At 40.8% G+C, this 17,063-nt stretch overlaps 1 protein-coding gene across 2 annotated transcripts in view; it reads right to left on the reverse strand.

The window, feature by feature from the left end:
* The window catches only part of TAFA4 (TAFA chemokine like family member 4), a 183,243-nt gene that overhangs the window by 135,924 nt on the left and 30,256 nt on the right, over positions 1 to 17,063 (reverse strand). The window contains exons 2-3 of one of the 2 annotated variants that reach the window (XM_027585372.2): positions 7,252 to 7,317; positions 1,189 to 1,325 (exon numbers count right to left, since the gene is read on the reverse strand). In XM_027585372.2, coding sequence (XP_027441173.1) covers positions 1,189 to 1,202 — 14 coding nt within the window. In that variant the 5' untranslated portion in view covers positions 1,203 to 1,325; positions 7,252 to 7,317. The remainder of the gene's footprint in view (positions 1 to 1,188; positions 1,326 to 7,251; positions 7,318 to 17,063) is intronic. The other variant, XM_027585373.2, reaches the window with a different exon arrangement.

Below are 17,063 nucleotides of genomic sequence, written 5' to 3' on the forward strand. Positions count from 1 at the left end.
ATGGAGTCATCCTCAAGAGAAGACCCATCCTCAAGAGAAGATCCATCCTCAAGAGAAGACCCATCCTCAAGAGAAGACCCATCCTGAGGTATAAAAGACCATGCCGTGACATTAAAATGTCATAGGAAGAGGTTTCATATAGGAAGCCCATCCCCTCCCGGGCCTGTTTTGCCCTTGGATCCATTCTTTTCCCTTCCCCTAGGTCACTCCCATGGGCTGCATTTTCCAGGCCCCTGAATCAGCTGGATTTAACCAATAGGAGACAGTAGCTAGAGCCTGGAGGGTGGAAGAAAAAGGGTAGGGGTATTTATTCCCACCTTCTCCATCTTGGGCAGGATCTATGGAGTGGCCATCTCTCCTGCATGGTGCCAGTTCCGGCCAGAAGACCCACTCTGGTTCTAGCTCTCACTGAGGGTCCCTACCCCTAGGTGCTGGCAAACACTACTTCCTTCATTTGTCCGACCAGCCCTGGGGACGGTGGTAGCTTCCTCTCATTCCTTATCTCTAGGCAGCCTCCATGTCTTCTGCTTGACTTCTCTGACTCTCCCTTTACATCCATTCCATGAATTCAATTCCTTCTGTCCCACATTATCAGAATGGTCTGTTTTCCTGGTTGGATCCCAACAACAAACCCCAAATCCGAAGTGTCAAGGACAGCCTTTCCAACCTGAGGGGTTGATCCCTGATCCGTCTTCATACATAGACAATTCTATGTACCAGGTTCCTGGGTGAAGCTTCCAGGGCCTAGGGCAGGCATTTATTTTACAATAGCTATCACTGTCTGGAAAATGCCAGGGGACAACTGGATAGCTATTCAGCAATCATTCTTTATTGTGGCCAATAATCCAGACCCCTAGTCAAAGGACTTCTGACCTACCACATCTACCATAATACTTCAACTTCAATTTCTTCCCCCTTGAACATTTTGCTCAAACGTAAAACAAAATTGGTTTATCTTTAAATCTCACCTTTCACCCTACCAAACAGTTAAAACACTGCTTTACAAACAGAAATGATTTCCAAAATGAGAACTAAAACTTGAAAAACTAAGATTCCTAAAATACTCAAAAATTCAATGTAAAAAGAAACATTTTATAAAGGATTGTCAACTCTAGGATTCTCCATTTTCCTAAATTCTCAATGCTTCATGAAGAAACCATCTCTAGGTGTCTCTTAAAATCATTTTACCTTGGTGACTTCATAAGATTTGGTTCCAGTCAAGCACAATTATTTCAGAATGGATTTCAGAGCAACTCCAAATTCCCATTTGTAGCGAGGGCCAACAATTTCTGCAGTTCCAAAAAATTATCTTAGCTTGGAAAGACCTATTTAAGAAACAACAAGGACAGGAAGTCATTAGCATGTTAATGTTGAAATCAAACAGATTTCCAGTAGCAGAATAATGGGGTTTTTTTACCATGAAACCTGCAGTTTCAGGACAATGGTAGGCAACCAGATGCATCCACATTTGTAAGGGGTCCTAATATACAGGGGAGAAAAGACACAGAATCCAGTACTCATTAACTCATCATGGATTAGCTAACAGAATACAATTTTATTTTATTTTTTAAAGATTTTATTTATTTATTTGACAGAGAGAGACACAGCGAGAGAGGGAACACAAGCAAGGGGAGTGGGAGAGGGAGAAGCTGGCCTCCCGCAGAGCGGGGAGCCCGATGCGGCGCTCGATCCCAGGACTCCGGGATCATGACCTGAGCCGAAGGCAGACGCTCAACAACTGAGCCACCCAGGTACCCCCAGAATACAAATTTAAAGTAGAAGTTATCTCAGCAGCAAAGGCATTCCAAACTTGACAGAGGATCCCCAACCTTCATGATGCAAAATTTCATTCTCCCCATGTCATTAACAATGGGATGAAAATGGAAATGGAGATGATCCATTCCCAAGAATTCTGCAACTTGCCCAAGCTCACACAGCAGTGGAAAAGCCAGCATGAAGATCTGAATTCCTAGATTTGTGAGATAATAAACCTGTAGATGTTGCTAAACACTCTGTGAGGATCTTTTTTGAAAAATGTTTTTGGGAGGAAGAGAGAAAAGTCTTTCCAATAGAAAACATCACATCAACATACAAAGAATGCTTGTTAATACCATAATTAACATTCAACACATTCCTTTAATGCACAGACCCAAAAGGACTTTTCTACTCAGCAAAAACATTTTTGCAAGAAGGATTCAGATGTTTCCAAACCAAAGACATCTCAAGAGGAAAAAAAAAAAATGGACCATGAAACGACACCGTTTTTAACACTGTTAAGTTAAAAACATCCCTCCCAGTGGTGGAGAGTGGGGAAAAATAATGATGTGCATCGGTAAATATTAAAGTTGCAAATATGAGATTAAAATGATCCTGTGACACAGTCTAGTTACTTTAGAATCCTGTTGGACCCATTACAAATCTGCCACAAAGCACAACTGAGATTTTTCTCTTCTTTAGGTATCTTCCCCTGAAGATAACTACCCAACTTTGCCCAGAGAATACTGTAGGTGATGGACTTGCAGACCCACTCCTTTGGGGCCAAAGGAAAAAGAGTGAGCTTTGAGTGACTAGCTCAAGAAGGAGTGGCTTTGAATAACTGTACAAATATATCGTATTCAGGGGTAAAAATAAAACACTGGAAAATGTTCATCTCCCACCTCCTCCAACTTTATTAAGTATGTTTGTCCTGATGTCCACCCAAGGGCACAGTGTGACCTTCCGTTATCGGAAAGAAATACACAGTATAATTTATCAGAATCCATCATAATGAACTTCCCACATATTGGAAACCAAAATGACCTTTCCTAGCTAATATTTATCTTGTTTTCTTCACACAAAAGGAACCACTGGGGATTCTTTTTTCAATTCATTAAAAAATGGATCCATCAGTGAAAAGAAATGTGATCTTATAGTTTGTATGCCAGACAAGGAGCCAGGAGTTTAATTTTAGGCTGAGCAGTAACTCATTTGGTCAGATTTTCCCAGGGCATACCCTAGGCACTGGCTTAAAAGGATTAACTCTTTCTCGTCACTTCTGAACTTGAGTGCATTCAAGACCATCAGTAATTCTGTGCGTGGCACCAAAAGCATTTGCTTCCAGTCATTTCATTTCTCTCTCTTTTGTTTCCCAGCCATAGCACAGCGATTTCTATCCATGTGCTTCCATACTCATTTGTTTTTTTAAAGAGTCTCAGTGTTTTTTATGATGAAAGACACCACCCATATTTAGACTTAAGAAAAAATGTTTTCTGGGGCACCTGGGTGGCTCAGTCTGTTAAGCGTCTGACTCTTGATTTTGGCTCAGATCTTGATCTTGGGGTCGTGAGATCAAGCTGGGCATGGAGCCTGCTTAAGATTCTCTCTCTCCCTCTCCTTCTGCCCCTCCCACCACCACCCCCCACTCATGCTCTCTCTCTCAAAAAAATACAAATGTTTTCACGCGTCCAGTCATTCTCAGAATGAACTTCAAAGACTCAGCATTTAGATGCCAGGCTATATTTTTCATCTTTCCCCTAATGTGTTGGTACTGTATAGGGACAGTCACTCTTTTCCAACAAAAGAGCAGAATGCCTGGTTATGTTTCCTGGTACCAAGAAACTTTGAGGTTCCCAGCCAGAGGAGACCATTCTTGTGATGTTTAATTTATTTCCATTGCACATAGAAAAGAATTCTGCCTACACTTGATTTTTTTTATCAAGGAAATAGTGAGGTTTTACCTCTTTTCTCTTGATCTATTTGTCCTCACCATTAGTATGCTGAATTCCCTAAGGGGATTATTCTTTTGGGAATACAGTCATTTACTTGTAGATAAGCACCCTCAGAATATCTTTGTTGGTTTTGCTACACCCACCTCACTGCACACATGTCAATCAGTAAAGAATCAAGCTCCTCCTCATCTTTTCAGTCTAAAAATTTACAGGGATGAAATATCACAGTTCCTTTTAGAATTAGAAGACACAATGACCTTAAAGCTAGATCTAATCAGGATGAAAAATCAGACTAACTCAAATTTGAGGGACATTCTAAAACGTAATTGCTTTTGAAAGTGTCAAGGTCATGAAAGACAAAAAAAAAATCTCTAAGGAATGGTTTCAAATAAAGGAGAGACACATGGCAACAAAATGCAATTGTGATCATACACTGGATCTTGGGACCAGAAAAAAATACAACACACACAATTTTCCTCAGAATAAACTGCATACACACATATATACATTTGCACAAACATACACACATACACATATACACACACACAGCTCTAAAGGGCATTATTGGGACAACTAATAATTTCTAAATATAGTCTGCAGAATAAATTACAGTGTTGTATCAACATTAAGTTTCCTGACTTTGATCATACTGTAGATAAGAAAGAGAATGTCCCTATTACTAAAAAATACACCCTAAAATATTTAAGAATAAAGAAACAAAGGCTTCCACCTTATTTTCAAATGATTCCGAGGGAAAAAAACAGAAAGGAGGGAAGGGGAAGGAAGGGAGGAAGAGTGAATGACTGAATTAAAAACCAAATGAGCATAATGTGAGTAACTGGTGCATCTGGGTAAAGGACTTATGGGAGTTCTTCATACCATTCTTTCAACTTTTCATGAAGTCAGAAATTGTGTCAAATAAGACATTAAATAACTAATTAGCAGCCTTCAATTCAAAAGATATACACAAATTATTTAGACTTTGTTACCAGTCCTAAACAATGAGGAGAGTTGATAGTTGGAATGTTCCGGTTAATTAAATTCTGTGAGCATTCACCCAAGCTTATTTGTTTTTTGTTTGTTTGTTGTGTTTTGGGTTTTTTTTTTTAAGATTTTATTTATTTATTGAGAGAGAGCATAAGCAAAAGGGAAGAATAAAGGGAGAGGGAGAAGCAGACTCCCTACTGAGCAGGGAGCCCAATGCAGGACTCGAGCCCAGGACCCTAGGATCATGACCTGAGCCAAAGGCAGACACTTAACCAACTGAGCCACTCAGGTGTCCCCCAAGCTAATTTAAAAACCACTCACATAGTACCAGGCCCTCTCTTAAGCACTTTAAAATATTAGTTCACTTAATAGTAGTATTTACTTATATCCTGATATACAGATGAGAGTAGGGCATAGACAGAATAAGGGACTTGCCCAAGGTCACTCAGCTAGCAAGCAGCTACACCAGGATTCAAACTCAAGCCATCTGACACCAAGGCACCTACTGTTTCAGTTCCTGTAAAATTATTTCCAAAAAGTATTAGTCCCTCTTCATGCTTTAGTAAATAGACTGAAAATAAATCTATCTTTGGGAATTCAAGACATTGATCAGCATCCTAAAGATGAGAATTCTATTTGCGGAAAAATTCGTATAGGCACTTGGAGTGAATTTGCAAGCAGAGCAGAGTTTGGAGCCGAGGAGGTATTATATTAACCCCTAAATAAGTTTTGCTTCATCTCTGCAAAGCTGGTGAAAAACAGTGATTCAGAATTGCTGCAGGGTTCTGATTTGCTGCAGATTTATTAAAGGCTTATGTCATTTTCCAAATTAAGACCAAACATGCAAGAATTCTAAAGTCCTTGAGTGCTTAAGCTGCCATTTTTCAAACATATGGGAAACAACCATACTTCATATCAGAACTCCTCTAAAACATTTCAGAGAAAACCCACCAGAACCAGAACATCACACACAAAGGCTAAATTACTTTTGTTGATTTCAATGAAAGAATTCAGCATCGAAACAAAACAAAACAAAAGTGGATCTTTGTCCATGCATCCACTCAGACTCATTTCCTGACAAACTCCAGGGGGAGAGCATTTCTACAAACATGCAATACGGCAGATTCTCCCTTAATCACAAAGCAAAGGGTCCCTGCACTACTTAACAGCACTGTCCTTTCCTGCCCGCCCACTAGCAGGAGAGAGTTCCAGGTTCTACCCTGCGCCACCTCCAGAGTAGGTACATTTGAATAATTAGCTATTTCCAGACTCACCATCCGTCCAACTGACCTCCCACAGTGGGATCTACTGGGATGGCCTGGTGACTCCAGTTCTCAGGCCCCCAGGTACCAGGGTGCAAGGTGGAAAAATTCTTCCAGCTATTGAAGAGAGGTGACACCCTTAAAAGTTTGGACATTGTGGTAAATCACTTTACCACATTAATTTCTACTCAATCAAGACAGAAGATGACATAAGTGAGAAATGTATCCTGAATTAGGGACCTAAGTTTGGGGGAGTTAAAAAAAAAAGGAAGGGGGGTTATGAGTGGAAAACAGGTTAAAAGATGATCTCCCTCGGTGATGTCTTGTCTGATAAACAATGGAAATTTGGAAATAGAAGTTGCCTACATAAAATAATTCATCATTTCTTCAGGCAGAAATTTCCATTTCCATTTCCAGGTGCTTAAATAAAAAAAACCACATTGAATTGTCTCCTAGAAATTTTCAAACAGCTTTTCCACAAAAATATGTAAAACCACAGGTAACCCCTCTCTTGACAAATTTATTCTGAAACCAGTATTAATGAGCTTCTTCTATTTAAGAGTAGGCTGATGAAGGTAAATGTATTTAATAGGTTATCGACGCTTCTGTGAATATATTTCAAACACTAGTGCCTGGTTGATGTCTCGCTGGGTTATCATTTATAATTATCACATGATGCATGGAATTACTTTGTAATTTAGAGTATGTTCACCATCATATGTGAAACTGGACACGTTTTTCTGCCAAAAACGTGGTATACGCATGTCATAAATTGCTTTTTTATTTGCTCGCTTAAAAACATCTATGAAGAATTTACTACTGAGCCATTTTACAACATATGAAAGCAAGTTGTAAATGAGCCATTATAGACAATAACCGTGTCTATTAAATATTAAAGAATTTTATAAATGGCATTTTAATTTCAAGTGTTACCAGTACCATCTCATCCACATTAGGTGGTAGGGAGTTCTTTAAAAAGGCTCTTCCAGTTGGAGATGATTTAAATAAATTAAATAGACATGCTGTGTTTTTATAAGGTTCGCACACTGTCATTTTAAGAACTGAGAAATTCCTTAAAACCACACAGCATCTTTATTTAAGTGCTGTGACACAATCCTTTCTAGTGGAATTATGGGCAAACGGTGCATTTTGTTAATGAAGAAAAACTCCAGCCTTCCAGTGACCATGAAAAGTACACAAGCAATCCTCACTAAGTGATAATGGTTCATTGAGAGCCTATATACATAAAACAGAGAAAACAAACTGGCAAGTTACATGAAATAAGATGCACTTACCAAATTCAGGGACACCCAGCACGACTCCACAGCTTGTTGTCCAAGTGAAATCGCCCAGGTCTGGGGCTGAACAAATGTGAACAGTAATGACAATTTAGCCATAAATCTCTCAAGGCCCAATTATCCTTCCTGCAGAGAGGGTTTATTTCTTTTAATTAGCCCAGTTTTTAATTGGAAATTTTCCTCTCATTTCTCATTTTTCAAATAATCAAAACAGAGTGTCCAAGGATTTTAACATAATAAATATGTTATTTATTTATAACATAAGAATATTTTGAAGGCTGCCCACAAGTTAACACGCACTTGAATTTTTACCTAAAAAGTTTTTATGTGATGTGATCGAACTTCTACATAAAGAAGATTAATAAAGTTGTATGTAAATATCAGTAACAATGCTTCTACCACTTTAATCATTATTATCTTAGCTGGGGGATGGGGGGGCGGGGTCGGGATCTGTTGACTTACATCCAGAATCTAAACCTCTTGATGGGAAGAATGATATCTTATTTCTCCTCTACCGTCATCTCTAACATAATGCCCTGCACATCAGGGCTGTTAAATATGCTTGGTTAAATAAATGAATAAATGTAAGTCTTTTGTTTCACTCCCAAATGAATGGTCACTTCATTTCTATAGCCCTAAATTCCTCACCCGTAAACTAATATAGTTCAACTAGAAGACCAGCAAGGTGCCTTAGCTGTAATAATGACTCACAGAGCATTTTAGGAAAAACAGTTTGATTCAGCTATCGGTAACATACAGCTCATGGACATATATACACAGCAAATTCAGCTGTGACAGGATTGCATGGCAAGGTAACACCCACTGCAGACAATATTGGCCATTTTAATCTATTAGTGGGATAAATGCTTCTTAAGAGCTTAATCTAAACCTTTATTAAATTTCAACCTGAAAAACGTCTTTTGTTTGGCAACAGTGCCCTCCTGTGGCCAAAAAAGGAAGTCTTTTGACAGTGCTAACATTAACAGATCTAGGTTTTTGTTAGAGAAGTTACGTTTTAATTTTTTTTTTTTAGAACAAAGCATTTTTTTTTAAGATTTTATTTATTTATTTAATTGACACACAGAGAGAGAGACAGCGAGAGAGGGAACACAAGCAGGGGGAGGGTCAGAGGGAGAAGCAGGCTTCCCGCAGAGCAGGGAGCCCGATGCGGGGCTCGATCCCAGGACCCTGAGATCATGACCTGAGCTGAAGGCAGTCGCTTAACCAACTGAGCCACCCAGGCGCCCCACGTTTTAATTTTTTAATAAAGCCATATTTATAAACAGGATATAAGCTATCCTTAAATAAACATAAGATATCAGATAATTTATATAACCATGTCACACTAAATGATATCACAAAAACAGTTAAAATATATCAACAGCTTCTAAATGAAATGGTAATTATTTATATGGAATACTACAAGAGAATAAACACCAGACCGTATTGGGATTTAGTATTTGTTGCTTCTCCCTGTTACTTCTACAACACAAGTCAATGTCACAATCTATCAAAGGTCCCCAGGCTATTTAAAGATGCTCGGGGCGCCTGGGTGGCTCAGTCGTTGAACGTCTGCCTTCGGCTCAGGTCATGATCCCACGGTGCTGGGATCGAGCCCCGCATGGGGCTCCCTGCTCGGCGGGAAGCCTGCTTCTCCCTCTCCCACTCCCCCTGCTTGTGTTCCCTCTCTCGCTGTGTCTGTCTCTGTCAAATAAATAAATAAAATCTTTAAAAAATAAATAAAGATGTTCAAAATACCCAGCCTGTAAATACTAAAAGCCTAGTAGATACTGGCTTTGCACCAGTATGTACTGGGGGGGAATAAAGATTAGGGCTGATTCCTGTCCATCCAGAAGTGATCATCTAATTGGAAAAGACAAACATACATAGGGCAACCAAGAGTGTAGGTCATTGATATTTGGTATTGTCTTTCAGAATGATAAATATAAAGACTAACAATGTCAAGAAAAGTAAAATCAGGGAGGAGTTCTGTAATCCAGGGAAGCTTTCTAGAAGAGGCAACAATACAGACAGCAGAAGGAATAAAGGAATATTTGGAGAACAGAGTAAAGAGGTGTTTGGGGGTTTTTAAATTTGGGGTTTTGTTTTTTGTTGTTGACAGAGGAAGGTCTGTATGCATGCGTGGTTTTGTTTGGCTTTGCTCTGATTTGAGATGGTGAAGGAGGGAAACCACAGAACTCAGGGAAAGGGGGAAAGGAGTGGAGGCAGGTCAAAGGACTGACCCTATGTGGAAGTCCTACAGAAGAGCTGGACACCATCTTCTCTGTTGTCTTCATGTTTGTGGGTCACCTCTGCGGGATCCCTTCAACAAGTATTTTTTTATCAACTCTCCTGCACCAGACCCTGTGTTGGGTTGCTGTGCTCAGAGGATGGATAAGGTCCTGGGAGTCCTGGAGTTTGTGTTCCAGCACAGAGAGACAGGCAGACAGGTGAATGAGCGTGAAAAAGAGAACTGTGGGTTGAGATGAGTGTACCAAGAAAACGAAAGTGAAGAGTGTAACAGAGACTGGTTGGCCTCGGAGGACGAGAAGATACCTGGACTGGGTGCTCAGGGAGGGCCTGTCTGAGAAGCTGATTCTGACATAATGGTGAATGACAAAATGCGGACTTCTGGGGGAAAAAGATCCCAGGGAGAGAAACAGCACAAGCCTGCAGGAACCACAAGCCAAACTAAGCCTGGTATAGTCAGGAGCAGAGAGGCAGACAGAGTGGAGCCAGGGGAGTGAGGGGTACGAGATGATGTCAGAGAGATCCCTGGGGCAGAGGATGGGAGAGCTTGCAAATCAGAGAGGGGAGGTGGGATTTGATTCCACATGTGCTGTGAGAGTTTTAAACAGGAGAGAAGTTGAAGATGGGTTACGTTTCAAAAGGGCCTCCAGGGCACCTGGCTCAGTAAGTTCAGCATCTGCCTTCGGCTCAGGTCGTGATCCCAGGGTCCTGGGATGGAGCCCCACATCGGGCTCCCTGCTCAGCGGGAAGCCTGCTTCTCCCTCTCCCTCTGCCTGCCGCTGCCCCTGCTTGTGCTCTCTCTCTCTCTCTCTCTGCCAAATAAATAAATAACAACTTTAAAAAAAAAAGTGCCCTCCAGCTGCTAGATGGAGAATGCACTCTGAGGAGCAGATGCTGAGACTGCTGCAGGAGTCCAAGCAAGACACGGTGATGGCTTAAAGCAGGATGGGGACAAAAGATCCAAAGCCTAAAACAATGCTTGCATACAACAGGTTCCTAATAAATGTTGGTGAATGAATGAGCGAGTGCCTAATAGAATAGGTAAAACTCCCCTTTTCCCTTCATTAATTCTCTCTAGGGCTGGCATCTATATTACCAGTGAGTGCAACAAAATTACTAACTGCCTTATCTATGCCCTCAAGAGAAGAAAAACTAGCAAAACATTTTCTCAACTGCTTGTTTGGTGCACACTAAGGTCTCAACCTAGCAGTGTAAGAGGATGAATTTGGACTTGAAGCTAATGTAACACTGTGTGACAAGTACACTGCAATTAACAAAGAGAGAGAGACAGAATGAATTTAGCCAGCTATTGCTAAAGTAGAGCACTGATGAGGTCAGACTGCTTTAAGAGCTCCTCTTACATACATTACTGGGTTATCTCCGACACTCAGTGTGGAGGCAAACTAATGAACCAACTTGCAAGGTCCAAGCCTCAGGTCTTGGCACCAACATTTTTTGTTACAGGCATTGCACATCCTAACATCAATTATATTTCACTCTTCACTTTAGCTACTAGGAAGCTCAGAGCCAAATTTATCATCTACCTTCAGTAAGTGAATAGAACTTTTCACCATGCATTTTATATACTAAATTTATACTTAGTTTGTTCTACGTTCCCTCTATCTTTCATTTCACTAAATACTTTTAAAGGCTTTCTCAAGTCTGTTTTGATGGGAACAGACACAAACACATGAATATATAAACAAGACAACATTATCTAATATTCTTTAACAGATTCAAAGTTCAATTTGTCCTATCTCTTCATCCACTTCCCTTTTGTCTACCCATTCGACTTGCCCTACCAAAAGTCGAAATTCTCACCTTGACACGGCCACCTAAGGGTAAAAGCATTATCTCCAAATCATAAAATGAAAAATGTCACCGAGACTATACAACACAGGAATTCACAGGCAGTGAATCACGTTGGGATTCGGGGATGGGTTTCCTGGTAGGTAACAGGGTGGGAGGGAATGGGTCCAAGGACCGGGAGGGTTGCATACAACATAGGGAAGCAAGCAGTGAGGGGAGCAGGGAGAAGACAAAGGACGAAGGGATCAGATGGGAAGGGACTCCAAGGACACATGTTTTACAGATTTAACAGAGCTCAGTCCTGGCTCACGGTGATTCAAACCAGATCTGTCTTCTGAAATTAAGATCCTGATGATACGTGTGATCCCAGAATCCAGCAAAGCGTCCATGGGCCCTAGGAAACAGTGGGAAGCCACACCTGATGGTTTTAGATCTTAAGTCAAGAGAAGAGGATCAAAGAATCTGATAGCGTGGTAATACTTTAACAGACGGGTACTCAGGGTCCAACACTGGACCCGTCAGTTCACTTCTCATCTCATTTAATCCTCAAAATAATCAGATAAGGCAATTCTGTTCTATTTTGTTGTCAGTCTTTATTTAACAGTAGAGAAAGTCAGTCATTCCGCTTATTCACCCAATAGCACAAAACAAGTAAGAGGTGGACTCAGGATTCCGAACTGGGCCGAGAGATTCCACCCCTCTGGGAAGAAAGGGAAGTTTAAAATAGAAAAAAAAAAAAAAAAAAGCCTGGGAAACCCAGAGACGGGGCTGGAGATAGTACGTGCTCAGTCAAGACTGAAGACCGGGGTTTGTGCAACACAGAAAATCCCACTCAGAACGTCTCACAGTCTGGAGAGGGAGTTGAGAAGGATAGAGTCTTCCTAACAACCGGCCAGAGTTGAAGAAGGACGACATCGCATAAATTCCAGCCACATATCTACTTTTTCATGTGTGAACATTCTAAAATACATCAAATATTTCCAATGAAAACCTGCCATCTGAGTTGAGATAGGCTCTAAGTATAAAAACCACATCGGATCTGAAAGACTTACTACAAAAGAAAGAACCACCTCATTAATAATTGTAAATATTGTTTACACTTTGAAATGACAGAAGTTTAGATAGGGGGTTAAATAAAATTTTGAAAGTGAAAAACAAGATCCAGGCTTATGGGTGTAACCACAAGTGTTATCCACAGATGCAACACACTCCGGATTATTTTTTTCTTCATTTGGAAAGACCTTTTGGCGTTCGCAGCAATTGTCTTAAACTCTTCCTATGATTTGATATCACTGACTCAGATAAAGTCCTGTGAGGCCATTCCTCTTATTCAAGACCGAAAAACAGAAAACAAAACAAAAAACCCAGCTTACATTTATAATGCATTACAACCAGAAACTGAGTTTTAAGAAATTTCTAGCCCAGTCCACATTCTCACACAAGTATTCACTAATCATGTTTCATTCGGGCATCAGGGAAACATTCTGACAGCAAGTATGCCCACATAAGGAAACATAAGGAAATCGTGGGGTCATGATCCCATAATTCCAACATACAAGAGATGCACCACACACTTGAGGAGACTTCTAAAGCAGGAAAACACAGGAAGCCAGGAAGAATAACCACTCTTTCTAGTCATAAATATATGCTCTCAAGGTAATAAATGCCCTATACATCCCCAGAAGGAAGAAATGCATGTAAAAACTGAGATTATCATAATCGGCTGCATAACATAAAAAATACACAAAATGTAGATTTATCTTTGTGACTGATAGGATGTTTAAAATTTAATTAAGATAACAGATACCTGAAACCCCATCAGTTGTAATCAATTCCAAAGCACCTTTGTAAACAGGAGGGCATGAGAGAGCAGAAACAATGAAATTCCAACATGATCCAGTCTTTCATAGCCTTCCTGCCTCAGGGCTTTTGCCCATGTCATTTCTTTGGTTCAGAGCCAAACACACTGATCTGTCCTTCTCCACCTGGTTAATTCCTGCTCAATCTTCATTTCTCAGGACAGCCATAACCTCCTCGGGGAGGCACTTACCTATATTACTAAGTAAAATCTCTAAATTTTAGCCTTTTCTTCTTGCTTATTCAGAACTACACTGTTATACTCATGTGGGTCTCCCCCGTAAGACCCGAAGCTCCATGAAGACAAGAATAGGTGTCCTCTCAGCATTGCATCTCATCTCCAGCCCTTGGTACTGGACCTGACATGTACCAAACATTCAACATATATTTGTTGAATCAATAAATAAATTTGAAAACCTAACCTGAAGTAGGATGTCCAATCCCCTATCCCCAACAAATTCGGGTTTTCAATCACCGTATTCACCCTGTGGCAAAATTTTTAACTATATACATTGTCTTAGGTGTGGACTCAACTCAGAACTCTGGCTTTCCCTGAGAACATCCCAGCCCCCCACCAAACTTCTTAAGAACCGCAGGGCAGTACGGTTGGTTCCGTGGTTCAGCCACCCGTGGCGAAAATTCAAGCCATGCCAAGTGAAGTTTCTTCCTCCTGGAACTGAGAATTGAGACTGAGAGACAGCTAGTCTCTTAGTCATTTAGGAATAAACTCTTGAAGGAGAGAGACACAGATTTGGGAGTTGTGGGGTGCCCATCTCTCTCTCAGTACACATAGGGGCACAAGAAAAGCTGGTCTGCACAGAGACAAGACTGACACAGCCATTCAAAGAGCAGAAATGAGACAGAGGACATGATCCAGGTCCCAGAAGGTTGTTCTATGTTTAGCCTTTCTTTGGCCTGCCTTCAACCCTTCCCTTGTATTCCATAAGAACTCCTAAAAGATTTTTTAAAAGAATAATTGTCACCTTTGGCCTAGCTAGAGTGAGTTTTCAGTTGACTCCAAATAGAATTACCCCCATTTCCTGGATGGGTAAACTGAGACCCCAAGGTTACAAAGCTAATTGGTGGTACCTCTGGGGTTCATACCTAAGCCTCCCTAAACAAGAACAACTCTGTCTACCCTGTCCAGCTGGGAGCTCCTAGCCATGTGGGCCATTAAATGTGAGTTAACTTCCATGAAATAAAACTTTAAATTGAGTTCATTAGTGGCACTAGGCACATTTCCAGTGCTCAACAGCTCCACGTGGTGAATGGTATATTATAGAGCACATTTATAGAACATCTCCACCCCTGCAGAAAGTTCTATTGGACAGCACTGGATCCATGAAAGGTCTCCTTCATTTGAAAACTCTAAAATGAACTGCAGGAACAGGAAATGGCAACTGAGAAGGAATAACCCACAGAGGAAGAAATAACTGACAAAAATCTATCAATAATATCCTCACAAGGGGGCGCTTGGGGGGTGCAGTCAGTTGGGTGTCTGGCTCTTGGTTTCAGCTCAGGTCATGATCTCAGAGCCCTGAGATCGAGCCCCAAGTCAGGCTCTGCACTTGGCCTGCAGTCTGCCTGAGATTCTCTCTCCCTCTCCCTCTGCCCCTCCTCCTCATGCTCTCTCTCTCGCTCTCGCTCTCTCAAATAAATAAATCTTTAAAAAAATAAAATAAGATAAGATAAAATAAAATATCCTCAGAGGGATAACAGGGTCTGTAACCAAGAAACAAATTCAGGGTGTTATTTAAAGAAAAGAGGGGACGCCTGGCTGGCTCAGTCGGAAGAGCACGAGACTCTTGATTTCAGGGTTGTGAGTTCAAGCCCCACTTTGGGTGTAAAGATTACTTAAATAAATAAATATTTTTTATTTTTTTCATTATTTTTTATTTTTTTTAAGATTTTATTTATTTATTTGACAGAGAAAGACACAGCGAGAGAGGGAACACAAGCAGGGGGAGTGGGAGAGGGAGAAGCAGGCTTCCCGCGGAGCGGGGAGCCCGACGTGGGGCTCGATCCCAGGACCCTGGGATCATGACCTGAGCCGAAGGCAGACGCTTAACTGACTGAGCCACCCAGGCGCCCCAATAAATATTTTTTAAAAAGAGAGAGAGAGAAGAAATATTCAGGAGACAAACAAGAAAATCAGTAGAAGGAAGATAAGGAAATTTGCCAAAAAGTAAAACAAAAAGACAAACAGATGGGAGCTAGGAGAGAAACATAAGAAACTTAGAGTGTCAGGCAAGGAATTCCAGGACCCGGATATTAAGAGTTGTGCTAAGAAGAGAGACAGAGAAAATGCAAGGGAGAGAATCATCAAAGAAAACATTTTTATTACCAGAAATGAAGGACATAAGTTTCCAAATTGAAAGGGTTGAGTCAACAGCACAACAGTTGAAAATAGACACACACTAGAACACTGGAGACAAACACAAGACCCTTAAAGTTTCCAGAAAGATAAAAAATAGGTCAAATGCAAAGGAATTCAGCTTCCAAAACACTTACTGCTCAAGCATACCTTCTAAGAAAGCAAATGGAGGAGCTGCTCCACCAAAATCAAGAAATAAGCTAAGAAAGTCTTCATATGTGGGATGCAGTAAATATGATGTCCAACACAGGTGTTCAGGAGAACGCTTCAAGCTGTTTTAACAAAAAGACCCAACAACTCATGGCTCAAACAAAAGTTTATTTCTCAAGAAAGAAAGAAAGAAAGATAGATAGATTTATAGCAGCAATGTCCATAATAGCCAAACTATGGAAAGAGCCAAGATGTCCATCAACAGATGAATGGATAAAGAAGATGTGGTGTGTACACACACACACACACACACACACACACACACACACACACACACACACACAGTGGAATATTATGCAGCCATCAAAAGGAATGAAATCTTGCCATTTGCAGCGATGTGGGTGGAACTAGAGGGTATTATGCTAAGCAAAACAGAGGGTATTATGCTAAGCAAAATAAGTCAATCAGAGAAAGACATGTATCATATGATCTCAGTGATATGAGGAATTCTTAATCTCAGGAAACAAACTGAGGGTTGCTGGAGTGGTGGGGGGTGGGAGGGATGGGGTGGCTGGGTGATAGTTATTGGGGAGGGTATGTGTTATGGTGAGTGCTGTGAATTGTGTAAGACTGTTGAATCACAGATCTGTACCTCTGAAACAAATAATACATTATATTAAAAAAAAAGAAGAAGAAGATAGCAGAAGGGGAAGAATGAAGGGGGGGAAATCGGAGGGGGAGATAAACCATGAGAGACGATGGACTCTGAAAAACAAACTGAGGGTTCTAGAGGGGAGGGGGTGTGGGGGAATGGGTTAGCCTGGTGATGGGTATTAAAGAGGGCACATACTGCATGGAGCACTGGGCGTTATACACAAACAATGAATCATGGAACACTACATCAAAAACTAATGATGTATGGTGATTAACATAACATAATAATATAAAATTTTTAAAAAAAGAAAAGAAAGAAAGAGAAAAACTGCAGAAGCTCACTTCAGCCAATACACTAAATACAGTGGAAGACCCTGGAATCTGGGCTGATCTCGCCAACCCAAAATGTGGGTTCTTGTTCCCACTGTTCACATCTGTTCAACAGGCAAATCATTGGACCTCTCTGAACCTCAAGTTCTTCATCTTGAAAATGGATTATGAAATAGCTACCTGGGCTATGCTAAAGTTAAATGAGGCATGGTACAGAGTAAGGCTGTGTAAACGGCACCCATTCTAATATGAGCTGTTGTAATGACTTCCAGAACCCCTGTAAATGCCCTGCTCTGCCCTGAGGGTTTTCTTTGCATGAACTCAATTAATCCTCCCCAGATGCGTTGAGGTAAGTGCTGTCATTATCCCATTTACAGAGGAGGAA

The sequence above is a fragment of the Zalophus californianus genome, chromosome 1 (assembly GCF_009762305.2).
Source record: "Zalophus californianus isolate mZalCal1 chromosome 1, mZalCal1.pri.v2, whole genome shotgun sequence".
NCBI lineage: Eukaryota > Metazoa > Chordata > Mammalia > Carnivora > Otariidae > Zalophus > Zalophus californianus.